The 18,781-nt window shown below is 47.5% G+C and overlaps 2 protein-coding genes across 2 annotated transcripts in view; one reads left to right on the forward strand and one right to left on the reverse strand.

Moving 5' to 3' along the window:
• The window catches only part of ZNF81 (zinc finger protein 81), a 746,478-nt gene that overhangs the window by 460,116 nt on the left and 267,581 nt on the right, over positions 1-18,781 (reverse strand). The gene's annotated exons all lie outside the window — the stretch shown is intronic.
• Positions 332-16,171, forward strand: ELK1 (ETS transcription factor ELK1). The gene is made up of 6 exons (XM_027963288.3): positions 332-508; positions 9,428-9,671; positions 12,072-12,515; positions 13,170-13,637; positions 14,583-14,684; positions 14,769-16,171. The coding sequence occupies exons 2-6, from the start codon at positions 9,462-9,464 to the stop codon at positions 14,865-14,867; spliced, it is 1,323 nt and encodes a 440-aa protein (XP_027819089.1). The 5' UTR covers positions 332-508; positions 9,428-9,461; the 3' UTR covers positions 14,868-16,171.

The raw sequence follows: 18,781 nt of genomic DNA on the forward strand, positions 1-18,781 counted from the left end.
GGACCTAATCACTCGTATCCTCAGAGGCTGGCTGTCTTCCATCAATCCCATATAGGCCAATCCATGCGAGGCAGGCGCCCCCAAAACCTTGTCAATCGCCCCCGGCCTATCAGTCTGTCTTGAGCCAATCAGCGTGAAGCACCTCAGGGCCGAGCTCTCCTCTTCGGAACCCAGGCGGCCATCAGCGTTCCATCAGTTCCCCTCGGGCCAATCACAGCATAGGTCTGTGGAGCAGTGTCCGCCTCCCCAGCCCTGGAAGCCGCGCGGTCGATCCATGGTACTTTGGCCAATTAGCGAGCGGCAGAACGCTCGGCTCCTCCTTCACGGGCCCACGTGAGCGGTGAAGAAACGCAGGGGCGGCTTCTAGGTGCTGCCGCCGCCGCCGCCGCCGCTGCCACCTCCGCCGCCGCCGCCTCCGCCTCGGAAGCCCGGGCCTGGGGGGCGGTGGGGCAGCGCATGGAGCCCCCGCCCCCCGGAGCTGCCAACACCGCCGCTCCTCTACGCACAGGTGAGTCCGGGGCCTGGAGGTTGGAGGGCCCGGTCCATGACCCCAAGTATCCTTCCCGCCCCCGCGGGGTGGGGGGGGGGGGCGGGAGATGTGGCTTGGCCCAAGCCCTGCTGGTGTTCGGCTCCCCACCGCCGCCACTACGGCTGGTGGACTTGCCTGTGGCATAGTCCCCTCCCATCGCCCCTTGTAGTGGATCTGACCGTGGCCTAACCCCCCTTTCTGTTTTATAATGGATCAGTCTTCGTGCTTGTGTTTCTCCCCACCCCACCTTACAGTAGACTGGTCTGTGGTCTTGCCCCCCACCCCACGCTTATAGGGAACCAGTTTCCGGCAGTGTCCGACTCCTTGACCGTAGGTGCATCTGAGTGTTTGTATTTCTCCTGTCCTCAACTTTCAGGGGCCCTTTCTGTGGCCTTGTTTTTCCACCCTTACTGTTCCTGTAGTTAGTCAATCCGTAGCGTTGTACACCCCCCCCCACCAAACAATGAGTTAATCTGTGAACTTGTATTCGTGCCTCCAGTGCATCAGTTCATGGATTTATCACACACACACCACTTTACAGTGGATCCGTCTACATGCGTGTTTTTCACGTGCCCCTGCTTATTAGTCCGTTGCCCTATTCTCCCTTTTTTGTAGACTGTCACTCCATTCCTTGGGCTTCTCCCTTCCTTAAGAGTGGATCAGTTTAATGCGTTTTTATCTCCCCATTTTCAGTAGCCCAGTCCATGGCCTTGTCCTCCTCTCCTTTTAATCAGTCTGTGGGATGGCTCTCCACTATTGTGCAGGAGTCAATGTGCTTTCTGATCTCCTTGCTCCTAGTAAACAAGGTGAGCCTTTACACACATACACACCTTTACTGTGGATCTGTCCATTGGCCTTCCTGCCACCCATGTGCTTGCGTTCACACCCTTCCCTTCTGGTATAACATCCTATGAGTCCAGTGCCTTGTAATCCCTCCAGGAGGGTCAACATGTGTGCTTTTATTTTCCCCCTTCTTTCATGGTGGTGGATCAGTCCATGGCCTTCCCTGCCACCCTCCCTCCTTAATCGTGGATCAGCCTGTGTGCTTGTTGAACTTAAGTCTTTTTTACCCTAGAACACACTTTCTCATACACACTTTTAACCACTGAGACATCCTACCTCACTCCAGTAAATGAATACATTAGTGATAGTGATATTGCCAATAGAAGCTAACATTTATTGAGCACCTACTTGTACCAGGCAAAATGCTTTATGTTAATGAGCTCATTTAATGCAACCTTTAAGATAGGTATTGAGGGAAGTTCAGCATAGGGATACCTTACTCAAAGGTGATCCAGTAGGTATCAGATTAGATTGCTCCTCAGAACATAGGATAATTTTTGATGCTTTCCTCTCTCGCTTCATCTCACCCCACTTGAGGCCTCATTCTTTAAAAAACCAAATTAGTTCCTATCTCCACGCTTTGGTTTTTGCTGTTCCCTCAGCTGTCTCCATTCCACACCTTGTCTCAGGACATATCCACACCCGATTCCAGCAGCTATGTGACCTTTGTGATTTAACCACTCTCTCTCTTCTCCTGTTTCCTCATTGGTAAAGTGGGGGCATCAGAACTAGAATCCCCTCCAGGGTAAATAAGGAATGTGCGTGTGGAGTTGCTCTGTCATGTCCTATTCTCTTGCGACCCCATGGACTGTAGCCTGCCAGGCTCCGCTGTCCATGGAATTTTCCAGGCAAGAATACTGGAGTGGGTTGCCTTGTGAATTAATAAAACAAATAACTTCTCTGACCTTACCTCCTGCTGCTGCTGCTGCTAAGTCGCCTCAGTTGTGTCTGACTGTGCGGCCCCAGAGATAGCAGCCCACCAGGCTCCCCCGTCCCTGGGATTCTCCAGGCAGGAACACTGGAGTGGGTTGCCATTTCCTTTTCCAATGCATGAAAGTGAAAAGTAAAAGTGAAGTTGCTCAGTCGTGTCCGACTCCTAGCAACTCCATGAACTACAGCCTACCAGGCTCCTCCATCCATGGGATTTTCCAGGCAAGAGTACTGGAGTGGGGTGCCACTGCCTTCTCCAGACCTTACCTCCTACCCACCCCTAACTCTCTTCCAGCCACAATGACCTCACTCATCCTCAGAAACACCAGGAGAAATCCAGCCTTGGGGTCTTTGCCTTGGCTATTTTTTCTGCCTGGAACAGTCTACCCCCATCTCTGCATGGTTCCTTTCAGGACTCTGTTCAAATGTCACCTGTCCCTGACCATCTGAACCTGCACACCTAGCAGGACTCAGGCCCTTTTTCTGCTTTATTTGTGTTTTTGCCCTTTATCACTGTCAGGCACTCTGTTCACCAGTTTATCATATTTATTGTCTTTCCCCGTTAAAATGGGAGTCCCATGAGGAACTCTTTCTGTCTGCTTATTCACTGCTAGTCTCCAACACCTAAAATTACTTACCTAGTACTTGATAAGAATTTATTGCACAAATGAATGAAGAAAATAACAATTTCAGACAAATCAGAGTTGGGGACAGATGGAGATGAAGAGGGCGTAAGAGAGTTAGTTAAGAGGCTAGTCAGTCAGGACTGTTTATTCAACAAACACTTACTGAGCACCAGGCATTCTTCTAGGTGCTGGGGATATGAAAGGGAACAAAACAGGCGGAAATCCCTGCCTTTGTGGAACAGACATTTGCTAAGAGTGCAGACTATATAAATAAGTCAGTCTAATTAGTATGTTAGACAAGTGCTAAGGAGCGAAAGTGAAGAAGGGAAGGTTGGAATAGAGTATCAGGGTGGTTAGAATCTTAGGCACAGGGCAGGCCTCATTTAGAAGGTGACACTTGAATTAAGGCTTAAAGGAGTTCAGGAAGGGACCCATGATGTGTAAGGGAAGAGTGTACCAGGCAGAAGGAACAGCCAATGCAAAGGCTCTGAGGAGGGATTGTGCCTGGCGTGTTCAAGGGCCATGAAGGAGGCCAGCGTGGCTGGAGCATAAGTCCTTTACATATCAGTTCAGTTCAGTTGCTCAGTCGTGTCCGACTCTTAGTGACCCCATGAACTGCAGCACGCCAGGCCTCCCTGTCCATCACCAACTTCAAAGAGTTTACCCAAACTCATGTCCACTGAGTCAGTGATGCTATCCAACCATCTCATCCTCTGTCATCCCCTTCCCCCCCTGCCCTCAATCTTTCCCAGCATCAGGGTTTTTTCAAATGAGTCAGCTCTTCCCATCAGGTGGCCAGAGTATTGGAGTTTCAGCTTCAACATCAGTCCTTCCAGTGAACACTCAGGACTGATCTCCTTTAGGATGGACTGGTTGGATCTCCTTGCAGTCAAGGGACTCTGAAGAGTCTTCTCCAACACCACAGTTCAAAAGCATCAATTCTTCGGCACTCAGCTTTATTTATAGTCCAACTCTCACATCCATACATGACTACTGGAAAAACCATAGCCTTGACTAGATGGACCTTTGGTGATAAAATAATGTCTCTGCTTTTTAATAATGCTGTCTAGGTTGGTCATAACTTTCTTTCCAGGCAAGAATACTGGAGTGGGTTGCCTTGTGAATTAATAAAACAAATAACTTCTCTGACCTTACCTTTAATTTCATGGCTGCAATCACCATCTGCAGTGATTTTAGAGCCCCCCAAAATAAAGTCAGCCACTGTTTCCACTGTTTCCCCATCTATTTCCCATGAAGTGATGGGACCGGATGCCATGAGCTTAGTTTTCTGAATGTTGAGCTTTAAGCCAGCTTTTTCACTCTCCTCTTTCACTTTCATCAAGAACTCTTTAGTTCTTCTTCACTTTCTGTCATAAGGGTGGTGTCATCTGCATATCTAAGGTTATTGATGTACTCTGCATATAAGTTAAATAAGCAGGGTGACAGTATACAGCCTTGGCGTACTCCTTTCCTTATTTGGAACCAGCCTGTTCCATGTCCAGTTCTAACTGTTGCTTCCTGACCTGCATACAGGTTTCTCAAGAGGCAGGTCAGAGGTCTGGTATTACCATCTCTTTCAGAATTTTCCCTAGTTTATTGTGAGCCACACAGTCGAAGGCTTTGGCATAGTCAATAAAGCAGAAATAGATGTTTTTCTGGAACTCTCTTGCTTTTTCGATAATCCAGCGGATGTTGGCATATACTGACATTTAATCCTCCCAGAAACCTTTCAGAGTAGGTGTATCTTGAAGATACTTAACTTTGAGAGTGGCATATCCCCCATTTTATAGGTACAGGAACAGACCCAGAGAGGTTGAGTAACTTGCTCATGGTCACAGAGCTAGAACAGGATAGAGGAGTATGAGGCTGGCAAGCCAGAGAGAAGAAAGATCTGCTGGGGTAGACAGGTTATTCATCACACAGAGGAAGAATTAATTCTGCCTGGGAGATCTCAGAACTTAATGATGTGTGTAATAAAGGGTTCATCGTATGTTGAAAAGAGGGAAGGACACTCCTGGCAGGGAGAACAGCACATGCATATCCTTAGAGATGGGAACTGGATGAACTCAGGGTGCCCACGATGTAACATGCCAAGCTTCAGTCCACCTCAGAGCCTTTGTACATTCTGTTCCCTGTGCTTGAAAGACCCTTCCCACAGATGTCAGCATGGCTTGCTACCTCCCCTCCTTCAGATTTCTACTCAGATGTCACTTCCTCAGGGAAGCCCTCCCTGAACACCCTGTGTAAAATAGCATTCCTGTCCCCCTCAAGGATCTTACCCTTCAGTTTTGCTCTATAGAGAGCAGGTGGAACAAAGTGGCTAGGATCACTGCCTAGAGCCAAACTGCCAGAGTTTGATCCCTGTCTCTTTGTGATCTTAGGCAAGTTGTATTACTTCTCTGTGCCTCCATTTCCTCACCTGGAACATGGGAGGGTAATAAGAGTGACCACCCATGATGTTGGTTTGAGGATTGAATGAGTCAAATGACTAAAATGGTAAGGGCTATGTGGCTGGTTCCTGTTTTTTAAATTGGTAATATTATTCCTGGCATACATGTAGGTGTCTCACAGGCCTCTGAGACTGACCATTTCTAAATCTGACCCCATGTTCTCCCTTCAAAACATGCTCTCCCGCAGGGCCCCTATCGCAGGTGATCAGGCCACAAACCTAGAGTCACCTCTCACCCCACACCACCCCTAGTGCTATCTGTCAACAAATTCCATTCGTTCTGTCTTCAGGTTTTATCCAGAACTCAGCCGCTTCTCACCAGTTCCACTGCTAACACCACCATCTCTTACGTGGACTATTGCAGTAGCCTCTTCAGCCCCTACAGCTGGTTCTCCTCACAACAGCCTGAGGGTCTGTTAAAATCCAAGTCCCAGCCTGTCACTTCTCTGCTCACAGCCATCTCATGGCTCCTATCTTATTCAGTCAAGTCAAAGCCCTTCCTGGCCTAAAAGAGCCTCACACAGTCTGGCCTCCATTGCCCCTCTGCTCTCAGGTCCTAGTGCTGATACTTTCCCTTCACTGTTTTCTCTCTGACCGTGCCAGATTTCTTTGCCTTCCTCTGACCTGCCAGGCTCTCCAGCCTCAGGGTCCTTCACCAGAGCTATTTTCTCTGCCTGGATGACTGCTTTCCAGGTTGTCACAAAACTGACACCTTCACCTCTCTTAGGTCTTTGCTCAAATATCACCTCCACAGTGAATACCTTTTCAGAAAGTAACTTCTCCCTGCTTCTTTGTTTTTTTCCAGACCTCTTATCACCGTCTGAAGAATTCTTGTTTATCTTGCTTCTTGTCTGTCTTCCCCACTAAAATGGGAGTTATGCCAGAGCAGGGATTTTTGTTGTATCCACTGCTGTCTCCCCAGCACCTGGCCCACAGCAAGCCCTCTATAAATGCTTGCTAAATGAATGAAATAAAGAGAAGTAAATGCATCTGAGAGAGGCATATGACTAGAACTCTTGTTAGGGATTATGTGGGAGATGTGATAATAAACAAAATACAAAACCTCGTGTGCTGCTGAGGCTTGAAGCCAACTGTCAGGTTTCACCTTAAGTGATAGATTCTGTGGCTGCTGAAAGGGGAACTGGTAAAATTGCCTGTTGTCACCACCAGGAGTCACAGTGGACTCTCTGCCTCTGAAACAAACAGGCCTTCCAAATAAACCAAGCAAGGTTTCTGATGACGGGACTGTAATCTGGATACTTTGTGGCCTTATGACTTACATAATTGCCTGAAACTGTGTCTGCCAAATGAACTTCGAAACAGCTCAGACATAAGAGGATCAGACTGTATTTCATTACAGATTAAAGACTCAAGCTATAAATTATAGAAAGATGTTCTTTCTTAACCCAGCAGTCCCAGCTGGGTGATTGATAAAAACTCTTTCCTTAAGGAATAGGAAGTTCATGTTTATTTCCAACTCACACTCAGCAAAACGAGCAGTTAATAGGTTGGGGGGGAAGAAGGCCAGGGAAGGTCCTATTCTGTGCATGACATGCTGAGGGAATAGTCAGTATGAGAGGCAGTTTAGTCTAATGGTTAAAAAGCTCAGACAACTGGAACTTGGCTGGCTGGGTCCAAATCTTGACTCTGCCACTTAGAGCTGCGTGGTATGTAAATGTCATTTAGACATTTTGTGCCTCAGCTTCCTCCTTTATAAATTAGAGATAATAAGAGTACCTATTTTCCAACGTTGTGATGAGAGAGAAATGAGTCAATAGCTGTAAAAATAGCAATCGAGGTCTACATGCCCTTATCTAAAACCCTTGGGGCCAGATGTGTTTCACAATTTTGAATTTTTCAGATTTTAGAAAAGTAACAAGGTACACATACGAGATGTTACGTAATACTCTTAGTGGGCTCTGTAATCAGCTACATTCAGATTTCTGCAGCAAGATGTATGAACAATCACACCAAGTGAAGATCCATAAAGACCACAAAAGGCCTTACTTTGTTTCAAATCAGGTTTTAGAGTAGCAGAAAAGGAGTAAGGAACAAATTAGAAATGGATATTCTGTATAGCAGATAAAGAATTAGGAACAAATTAGAAATGGTAAGAGCTTATCATACCCCAGGCATAGTATATTTACTGTACAATAACCCTGTGAGCTAGGTGGTATTATCATCTATTTTAGAGATGGAAAAAATGAGGCCCAAAGAGGTTAAAGAACACACCCAGGGTCACACTGCTAATAAGTAGCAGAATGAGGATTCCAGCCCTGGCAGTCTGGCTCTGGAGCCCGGGTCATCGTCCAATAGGCCATATTGCCTCTAATTGGTACAATGCCTGGCACATATTTAGCACTCAGTAGATGTTCATTACTGCTGTTGTCAAGAAGGAGAATCAGAAGGAAAGGAACAGGTCAGAGGAGCATGGGGTAGACAGACAGAAGAGAGCAGACATTTCAGTGTCAGGAATTTTCATAAAGTCAAGGCTCCTTGGGGCTGAGACTTGAACAAAGGAGAAGACTTGAAAGCAGAGGAAGGGAACCCAGCATGGAGTAAACAGCCTTTATGAGGTGCTGACAGAGGGAACCTCCTGGGAAACTTGGTATTTGATGTGGTAGAAGGTGCAAATGAAAATATTCAGGTGAGGGGCATTGCTCTGGTTTTCTATTCATGCTGTAACAAATTATCACAAACTTTTAACTCCTTTCAGTTCAGTTCAGTCACTCAGTTGTGTCCGACTCTTTGCAACTGCATAGACTGCAGCACACCAGGCCTCCCTATCCATCACCAACTCCCGGAGTTTACTCAAACTCATGTCCATTGATTGAGTCGGTGATGCCATCCAACCATCTCATCCTCTGTCATCCCCTTCTCCCACCTTCAATCTTTCCCAGCATCAGGGTCTTTTCAAATAAGTCAGTCTTCCCATCAGGTGGCCAAAGAATTGGAGTTTCAGCTTCAGCATCAGTCCTTCCAATGAATATTCAGGACTTATTCCTTTAGGATGGACTGATCTCCTTGCTGTCCAGGGGACTCTCAAGAGTCTTCTCCAATACCACAGTTCAAAAGCATCAATTCTTTGGCGCTCAGCTTTCTTTATAGTCCAACTCTTATCCACACATGACTACTGGAAAAACCATAGCTTTGACTAGATGGGCCTTTGTTGGCAAAGTAATGTCTCTGCTTTTTAATATGCTGTCTAGGTTGGTCATAACTTTTCTTCCAAGGAGGAAGCATTTTTTAATTTCATGGCTGCAGTTACCATCTTCAGTGACTTCAAAATAAAGTCTGTCACTGTTTCCACTGTTTCCCCATCTGTTTGCCATGAAGTGATGGGACCAGATGCCATGATCTTCATTTTCTGAGTGTTGAGTTTTAAGACAGCTTTTTCACTCTCCTCTTTCACTTTCATCAAAAGGCTCTTTAGTTCTTCTTCACTTTCTGCCATAAGGGTGGTGTCATCTGCATATCTGAGGTTATTGATATTTCTCTCAGCAGTCTTGATTCCAGCTTGTGTTTAACTGCTTAAAACAATACAAATTATTCTCTTAAGAGTTCTGGAGGTCAGAAGGTCAGCACAGGTCTCACCAGGCTAAAATCCAGGTGTTAGCAGGGCTACTTTCCTTTCTGGAAGCTTCATGTGATGAGATTGAGCTCACCCAAACATCTCTCTAGCTTAAGGTCCATAACCTTAAATCCATCTGCAAAGTTCCTTTTGCCATGTAACATATTCACAGTTTCCAGAAATTAGAACGTGGACATATTTGGGTAGGGGACATTATTCTGCCTAGCACAGTCTGCCCTTTGGCCCCCAGAGGTTCACATTTGTCCCACAGGCAGAACACATTCACACTGTCGTATCATTTCCAAAATTCTCATCCCACCCTTCCATAATCCAAAGCCAGGCTGAGGGTACTCAGGGAATGATGGTGGTAGCTGAGGACAGAGGTGGAGGCAAGGTGGAAAGAAAGGAATCTTTCTCCTACTGACCTCTTCCCCTTTATATACTCACAGCCTCTTAGTTCTGAGCTGTCTGCCCTCCAGGTATCCCTGGGATGGCGTGAGTACTTCCCCAGCGATGGACCCTTCTGTGACGCTGTGGCAGTTTCTGCTGCAGCTGCTAAGAGAGCAAGGCAATGGCCACATCATCTCCTGGACCTCACGGGATGGCGGTGAGTTCAAGCTGGTGGACGCTGAGGAGGTGGCCCGGCTGTGGGGGCTGCGCAAGAATAAGACCAACATGAACTATGACAAGCTCAGCCGGGCTTTGCGGTACTATTATGACAAGGTAAGGTGTCTGAGACCAGGGCTGGGACCCCACTCCCCCGCCCCCCACACCAGCAAACATTTATACCAGTTATTTCATTTTCTTGTCTTAATTTGATCTAGCTCTAGTTTTGAAAACAGTATTAAAATTTACCATTTTTTACCCCATCCTCTGGTACTTTCAGACCAATGTTGGGGCCCCCAAGCATTTATTCCAGTTATTTTATTTTCTTGTATTTTAACTTTGGCTAAAACCTTCAAAGCAACATTAATACTGACCCCCTACTCACTCCATTCTTTCTGAGATCCCCAGAGTCCTTCTGTCCCAACCACACCCCACACAACATTTCATTTTCTTGCCTTATTCCTTATTCCTCTGACCAAAACTTTTGAAAACACTATTAATAATGAGTCTTCCTCATCCTGGAACAGTCCTGGGTTCCCCCAGGTATTTCATGGTCTGCTCTTATCCCAGAATAAGAATTCTAGAATAGCCTTATTCTTAGAATCAAAGTCTCCATGATAGCATTATCCTAACCTTTGCTTATCTCATCCTCCAAGGCCCTCAACATTTTTATCAATTCTTTTCATATTTGATTTCGTTAGCTAAGACCTCCAAAACAACGTGTATAATGCCCGCTCCACACCCCATCCTCTTGTATTCCCAGAGCAACACCAGTCCTCTCCAATATTTATATCAGTTGTTTTATTTTATCATCTTATTCCTGTAGCTAAAATTATAAATTTTGCTTATCTTTTCCTCTCAGACTGCCAAACCAGTGCTAGATATCCCCCCTCACATTTATACCAGTTATTTCATTTTCTTATTTCTTTACCTGAAACTTCCAAAACAATGTTTTTCTTCTTCCAGTTTTACTGCAGTATGATTGACACACATTACTGTATAAGTTTAAGGTGTACAGCATAAAGAGTTGACTTGTATACATCAAGAAATAATTATCACAATAAGTTAAATAAACATCCACCAGCTCATACAGATACAAAATAAAAAGGAAAAAAATTCTTTACACTCTTAACTTTCATATATAACATACAGCAGTGTGAATCATTTATCATGTTGTACATTATATCCCTAGTACTTACTTTTCTTATAACTGGAAGTTTGTGCCTTTTGACTGCCTTCATCCAATTCCCTTTCCTCTCACCCCACACTGAAACTTCTCAGACAATATTAATGAGTCTCCCTTTTCATTCCTTTTCTGAGAAACACAAACCCACCCTGTGACATTCGTGGCCAACATGAAGATGTCTTCAGGGTGCCCTAATGCCCCCCAGATGCCTCTTGTCCCTCAGAACAGCCCTAGACCGGTGCTGTTGCCCACCGTTAACTCGCTTACAGCATTTATTTCATTTTTTAAAATATATTTATATTTTTTATATTTTTATATTTTAATCCTTTAGCTCAAACCTCCAGAACACTATTCATAATGAGTCTGCCTCACTCTATGCACTGAAACCACTAGAACATCCCTGAGATCCTCCAGGGCTATCCTGAAATACCCCAAACGTGCTCTGTGACCCACCCAAGCCAGCCTTAAGATTCCCACAGTATTTTTACCAGTATTTTAAATTCTTGTTAGTTGCTATCAGTCACTTCATTTTCCAATTGTTTCAGCTTAAACCTCTCCAGTGGTATTAAGAATAAGGCTCCTCATCCTCTCCACCCTGATGACTTTGCCCTGTTTCACAGCTGTGTCAAGAGCTTTAAATCATCCTCTAATAATTCATATTTATTAACAATTCATCACCATATTCTTCCATATTCATTTAGTCTCTTCCAACATTTATATCAGTGACTTCATTTCCCTGTCTTACTGCATTAGCTAGACTCCAAAACTGTGTCCTGGCAGCCACCCCCAGGGCCCGGCCCTGTTAGCCCACAGACACCCCTGGTTCCAGGAGCCAAGAGGAAAGCCTGTTCCTAGATCTGCTTCCCTAGTTGGGTCCCAGTGTGGAGAGGAGCCAGTGGGTGTGGCCATGTGTATCTAAGGTAGGGTGGGGGAACCTAACAGAAGATGAGAGTATGACAGAGGGAGACTTGGACGGGGATGGATGGGACTGAGGTGTGGCAGGGAGAAGGGCAGTAGACTAAAGGAAAGATTATGCAGTGGGGAGACAGAGAAGGGGAAGAAGCTGGAGGAGAAGACAGGGAAATCGGGTTGGGGAAGAGTAGTAGAAAGTAGGGGAGAAGGGAGGAGGCCTCAGATGAAGAGGTGAGTGAGATGTGAAAGAAGCTGGGAAGAGGACCCTATGGGGACACAGACACTGAGCAAGGACAGTGTATATGTAAAAGGACAGGAGAGGCATGAAGGGAAAAAAACACCAGGAGACACTCCTCACCGTCCACTCTCTCTAGCCCTTTCTTCTAAGACACTCTATCCTGTCTCTTCCCCCTTACCAGAATATCATCCGCAAAGTGAGCGGCCAGAAGTTTGTCTACAAGTTTGTGTCCTACCCTGAGGTCGCAGGGTGCTCCACTGAGGACTGCCCGCCTCAGCCTGAGGTGTCTGTCACCTCCACTCTGGCAAATGCAGGCGCCACAGCTGTACACGCCATCCCCGGGGACACTGCCTCTGGGAAGCCAGGCACACTCAAGGGTGCAGGAATGGCAGGCCCAGGTGGCTTGGCGCGCAGCAGCCGAAATGATTACATGCGCTCAGGCCTCTATTCCACCTTCACCATCCAGTCCCTGCAGCCACAACCGCCCTCTCACCCTCGACCTTCCACAGTGCTCCCCAACACCGGCCCTGCAGGAGTAGCAGTGCCTCCCTCGGGGAGCAGGAGCACCAGTCCAAACCCCTTGGAGGCCTGCCTGGAAGCTGAGGAGGCTGGCCTGCCTCTGCAGGTAAGGACTGGAATATGGAATTTCAGCAAGAGGAGGGATGTACAGTTCCCAAATGAAGAGAGGGACTGGGAAGAGGAGGGACATAATGTCCTGTTAAAGATGATATAATGGAAGGAGAGACACAGAAGTCCCCTTGGAGAAAGAGATGGGGAGGAAAACTATTCAAAACCCTGGGAAGGAAGAAGGAAATTGAGTGCACTACAATTAGCAGTACACCCAATATGTAGTAGGTGCCCTTGAATGTATTTGCTTAATGCACTGGCTCTCACACTTTTAGCACTCATCAGAAAGCACTTAGAGGGCTTTTAAAGACAGACGTGCTGAGGGACACCCCGAGAGTTTTTCTTTATGTGAGTCTGAGGATGGGCCCAAGAGTCTACATTTTTAACAAATTTCCAGATGAGGTGTATGCTGCTGGTCCATAAAGCAAATTTTTGAGAACCACTGCTTTTATACATGGGGGCAGTATTTCCTGGAGTCCCACCCCTGAAGGCAACCCAGATAAGAGGACCAGAAGCCCCATTTTCTTGGCAAAGTACCACATCTTGTTAAAGGACCTGCCCCTATTCTCAGGTCCCACTTTCCATGGGAAATAACTGGCTTCACTACCCCAGGAATCCTTAGGCATCCCTTCTGCACTCGTTCCTCTCCCAGGTCATCCTGACCCCACCCGAGGCCCCAAACCTTAAATCCGAAGAGCCAAACATGGAGCCTGGGTTGGGCCGGCCACTGCCCCCAGAAGTCAAAGTGGAAGAGCCCAAGGAAGAGTTAGAAGCTGCAGCCAGTGGGGAGGCGGGGTTTGTGCTGGAAGCCGTCAAGGCCGAGCCCTTTGAGCCCAAAGTCGACCCAGAAGTCCCTCCAGCAGAGGGCGTGCCAGCCCGGCTGTCCGCTGTCGTAATGGAAACTGCGGCGCAGGTGGGCGGCCTCACGGCTTCTACAACACCCAGCGCGGAGATTGCCCAGCCTCAGAAGGGCCGGAAGCCCCGGGACCTGGAGCTTCCACTCAGCCCGAGCCTGCTGGGTGGACCAGGACCCGAACGGACTCCGGGATCGGGAACTGGTTCAGGTCTACAGGCGCCAGGTCCAGCGCTGACGCCTTCCCTGCTACCTACGCACACATTGGTGAGCACTTTTGAAGGGGCGGGGCTGGCACCTGGAACAAATGGGATTGGGGCGGGGTGGCGCGGGGTGGGGGAGGGAGACTTACCGCGAAGGCCAATGCGATTACCTCGGAAAGAGTGAGAGGGTGGAGCCTTCGAGTGGGATTGGCTGCGTGGAGGGACAGGCGTGATTGCTACTGGATGGAGGAGTCTGCAATGCCAAGGATCAGGTGTCCAAAGAAGGGCGGTTCTGGGGAGTTTTGTGGGCAGGGACCAAGAGGCTTTCTGCAGGAACTGTTTCTGGGTTGAGGCATGGCTTGAGGAACCTGAGTGGGGTTTTTGGGGTCTGAGATTTTCTCAGCGGGTTTCCTGTGAGGTTATGCAGGTCTGCGGAGAAGGCACTGGCACCCCACTCCAGCACTCTTGCCTGAAAAATCCCATGGACGGAGGAGCCTGGAAGGCTGCAGTCCATGGGGTTGCTGAGGGTCGGACACGACTGAATGACTTCACTTTCACTTTTCACTTTCATGCATTGGAGAAGGAAATGGCAACCCACTCCAGTATTCTTGCCTGGAGAATCCCAGGGACGGGGGAGCCTGGTAGGCTGCCGTCTATGGGGTCGCACAGAGTCGGACACGACTGAAGTGACTTAGCAGTAGCAGCATGCAGGTCAGGGATAAGAGTTGGAAGTTGATCCTGAGCTACTGGGATTGTGAGGTTTGAAAACAGCGGGTGGGCTCTTGGAGGTGGTCTTGCCTGGGGTGGGCCCTCTGGAGTTAGAGTTGTCTGTGTGAAGTCAGAGCTGTCACAGACATGGCCTCAGTAGTTATGGTCTAGGCCTGTGCACTTTTGAGGAGTGATCTTGGAAGTATGAGTGGGAAATCAGGTGGGGCCAGAACCAAGTTCCTTTGGTTTTCCCACAGCTGCCCTCTTGCTCACTTGTGCTCTGACCATCCCTTCCCCACAGACCCCGGTGCTGCTGACGCCCAGCTCGCTGCCCCCCAGCATTCACTTCTGGAGCACCCTGAGTCCCATTGCACCCCGTAGCCCGGCCAAGCTCTCCTTCCAGGTAGGATCAGCTCCCCGATCTCAGAAAGTGTGAGTGACCCTAGCACGGTCCCCATCCATGACCTCTCCCTATTTCTGTCCTCAGTTTCCGTCCAGTGGCAGCGCGCAGGTGCACATCCCTTCCATCAGCGTGGATGGCCTCTCAACCCCCGTGGTGCTCTCCCCAGGGCCCCAGAAGCCATGACTATCACCACCACCACCACAACCACCACCACCCCTTTCTGGGGTTACTCCTTCCATGCCCTGAACTTCTCTCCAGCCAGCTGTCTCAAGGAGAAACATAGTTCAGCTGACAGACTCGTGCTCCAGTTGTGGTTGGGTAGGGATTCTTAGGAAGAAGAATCTCTCAATAACCCTTCCACAAAAAAAAACATACAACTTCTCTCTTCTTGATCAGTCCCCCAGTGGCCGCTCTTATACGTCTCCTACTGCAGTGGTGGGGACGGTTTATTTATTTATTTTTTGAAGGCCACTGGGAGGAGCCTGGCCCAACTCTTTTGGAGGGGGTGGCAAGGGCATCTCCCCCGTGTTCCACATTTTTTCCCCAAGATGAGACAATCGGGGTCTGGCTTGAGACAGGCCTTTCTTTATTTATTTCTCAGCCTGCCCTTGGGGAGCTGAGGGAGCCCTGTCTTCACTTTGGGGTATGGGTAGAAGAGCTAGCTTGTTGTAGTTTATTATTCCTGGCCTTCCCCAAGGGTCCAGGAAGAATTTGTGCCATTTAATGGTTTGGGAGTCTTGGCCAAGGAAGACTCACACCCTTGGAGATGGGAATTTCCACCTCCCCAGCCTTTCTCTCAGATAGGTTGTCCTTTCTCAACCACCTTTTCGGCCAGGGAGGAATGCCCCTTTTGTTCTTCTCCCCCCTGAGAAGCCATTCCTGTGTCTGCCAAACTCCTGGGGTCCTGCCTGTTACCTCCCAATGGAGGGATTTTGGGGGAGTGGTCCCCGTCTGGGGGGCCCCTTCAGCCAGTACTCCAGGTCTCCCTGTCCCCCACCCCCTGCCATTTTGATAGTATAATCTATTTTTAAACAGGGCTTTTCAATAAGGGAGAGGGAGGTATCTCTTCCTATATCTGAGATGGGGTGGGTGGGAAGGAAGGGATTTGGGGGATCTCCCTGCCACCCCCAAGTGTTTATTTTTGATACCAAATGTGTATTTTCAACTCCCTCCCAGTCCCCCAATTTTCCTGCGGGCGGGTACAAAGGACCCTTTATGTGTCCCTGGAGTTGGGAGGGAGGAACAAGGGACATAAAGCCTGCTCAATCTGAATTCCAGGCTGGAGGAGGGTGGGTTCAGAGGACTCCTGGGTTCACCTCCCATCAGCACCGTCCCAGCCCGGGCCTAGGGACCTGGGTCTTGGTGATTTGGGGGACGGTGCTACACCTGTCTCCACTGTTTGTTTTACTTCCTCCCAAATGGATTTTTTTTCTAAGAGTCCCAGAGAATGGGGAATTGTTCCTGTAAATATATATTTTTAAAGGTGATGCTGAAGGCTGGTAGCATTTTTTTCCCTGAAGCCGTTGGGAATAACTGTGTGCAAAGGCACAACTTTGTGTGAAAGGCCATAAGGGTGTGAGATTGATCATGGGAGAGAGAGCATGATGGTGTGTGTCAGAAAGAGTAAAGACTACAGATTGGTAACCAGGTGTGTGAAAAAGAGAAAACTCTGGCAAGCTGTGATTGCACATGTACATTTGTGAAGTCATGTATTGAGAGAGTAGAAGTTGTAACCACAAACTTGACATTGTGTCTATGTGAGAAATTGTGGCTGGGTGGTAAAAAAACACAAAGACTGAATGAGTGGTTAAGATACTATGCCAGAAACTGGTGCTTTGTGTGAAACAATGTTTACGAGAAGGAAGTGGGGACTGCTCATCAGTCACTGTTGGACAAGCTGATGGTGAGCAAGAGAGAGTAACCAAAACAACATGTGAGAGCCTGTATAGGCCTGAAAGTGCAGTGGAGATTGTCAGGGACAGTGCATAGGTGAGAAACTTCATTGTAAGTAGGCAGGTGACTCAGTGTTTAGGAGATGGGTTGTGTGTGAAACCGTTCATGCAAGGCTGTTGGATCAACTAAAGTAATGAGAGCGTGTGTGTGAGAGGTTGATTGTATGAGAGAAAATAGCTATGAGGCCAGATGGGTGCCTGAGATTTAAGATACCAGAATGCGTGATTGTATGTATGAAAACTTTCTGTGAGATTAAACACTAGCAAAGACTGCATGAGAAACAGAAAAAGTGGCTGCAGCTGAGAGAGTGTGAGAGGCTGTAATGTGTGTGTACGTGTGCATGTGTGTGTGTGTGTGTGTGTGTTCCTGAGCCTAGTGGCATATGGATGCAGTTACTACTCCAATCTAGCCAACAGGTTCAGGGACCATGGAGGTATAAGAGAAGATGATGGTGAGACAGAGTGAGTGGAAGTGTGCTAGAGACCACTTCACTGTGAGTGAGAAGCGAGGAGTAAAAGAAGGAAGTCAGCGCCACATGAGAGAAAACTGATGACTGAGCAGTGTGTGAGAGTGGAACATTTCATATAGTAAACCAGAGATTACATGCTGGTGAAAAACAGAAAATGAAGCTGAGCAAATGAGACACTGAGAGACTGTGCGGTCAGTTTGTGCAAGAAATCGGGGAGGCTCTATTTGTGTTTGAATGTACAGGATACTCTGGCTGGATGGTGTAAACAACTAAGATGAGCTGTGAGAAACTGTGTGTGTGAGACTTGCAGAGAGCCTAGTAACAGTTGTGAATTAGTGACTACAGGATGTCAAAGGGTGAATGAGGGCAAGTGACTGTGACACTGAACCTGTGACAGAATGTCTGACAGGCTGAGGGTCTGTGAAAAACTCTAAAAGAGACTTTAAAGACTGTAGAACAAAGACTGGGCATGTTGAAAGCTGGTTGCAAAGAAATGTGAGACTAGGTGACTAAGACAGTGTCTGAGACACTGATTGTGCATGAGTGAAATTCAGCCTAGTCAGGGACTCTAGGTGTGTGAAATGGGCACGAGTATGGAGAGGTGAGAGAGAGAGTGATCATGTGTGTTCAAGGAACTTCCAGAGGGACTAGCGGTGGCTATAAATCACCAAACACTTGTGTATATGAGAAAATGATGGCCCGAATGAGCAGTTGAAACATCAAAACACATGACTGTGGGTATGTACAAAGCTGACCGGTGAGAGTCATTGTGGCCTTGGCTGAAGGAGACAGGCTAGATGACGTGACTGTGTGGGAAACTGTTCTTGAAAGAAGACCACAGTCAGGCTGATGTCAGTGACAGCAACCAACTCCCTGAAAGAGTGGCTGAGAGAAGCTGTGTGTTCGAGTATGTATGTGATCTTGTTTGTATGTGGCTATGGTAGAGGCTGTAAATTCTGAAGTGTGTGTATAAATATGTAAAAAAGAAAAGAGATCTCAAGAGGGAATGACTGAAACTGAATTAGTGGGTGAGAGCTGGTGGATGGATTGTGCCAGTCTTAGGGGAAAGCTCTCTTCTGGCTGTCTTCTTCCTCCTCGGGCCCCTGGGTTGGCTTCTCCCAGTTCTCCAAAAGGTGAAATGCTGGACTTTCCCAGGGCTTAGCCTGGGCTTCCCTTCCCTCTTTTCACAAGCCAAGCCCTCTCCAGATTGTCTGATCCAGTTCCAGCACTTGAAACACTGCTTCTCCCCGCCATGATGATCACATTTTTACCTCCAATCCAGATTATTCCTCTAAGCACTTTTCAGAATCTTGAAAGCACTGTTTATTGCATTTACTTACTCATTCGGAAGATGTTGATTGAGCACCTACTGTTTGCTGGTGCCCATCCAGGCCCTGCACATACAGCGGTTAATAAAGCAGACACAAATCTCGCCTTTGTGGAGCTGGCATTGTAGTGGGGACAACAGACAAGAAACAAATGCATCGTGGTGATGTTGCAATGATTACATGAGATAAGACTCTCAGTCTTTGTTTAAATAAGAAATCTGCAGTCATTTTATTGCCTAAATGTGTGGGAGAAGATGAAAGTAGCGACAATCCTCTTCCCAGGGGAACCAATAAGTAGGTACAGAGTTTAGGAATAAATGAAGTATCGATTATAACGTCATTACCAG

This window comes from Ovis aries, chromosome X (assembly GCF_016772045.2).
Source record: "Ovis aries strain OAR_USU_Benz2616 breed Rambouillet chromosome X, ARS-UI_Ramb_v3.0, whole genome shotgun sequence".
NCBI lineage: Eukaryota > Metazoa > Chordata > Mammalia > Artiodactyla > Bovidae > Ovis > Ovis aries.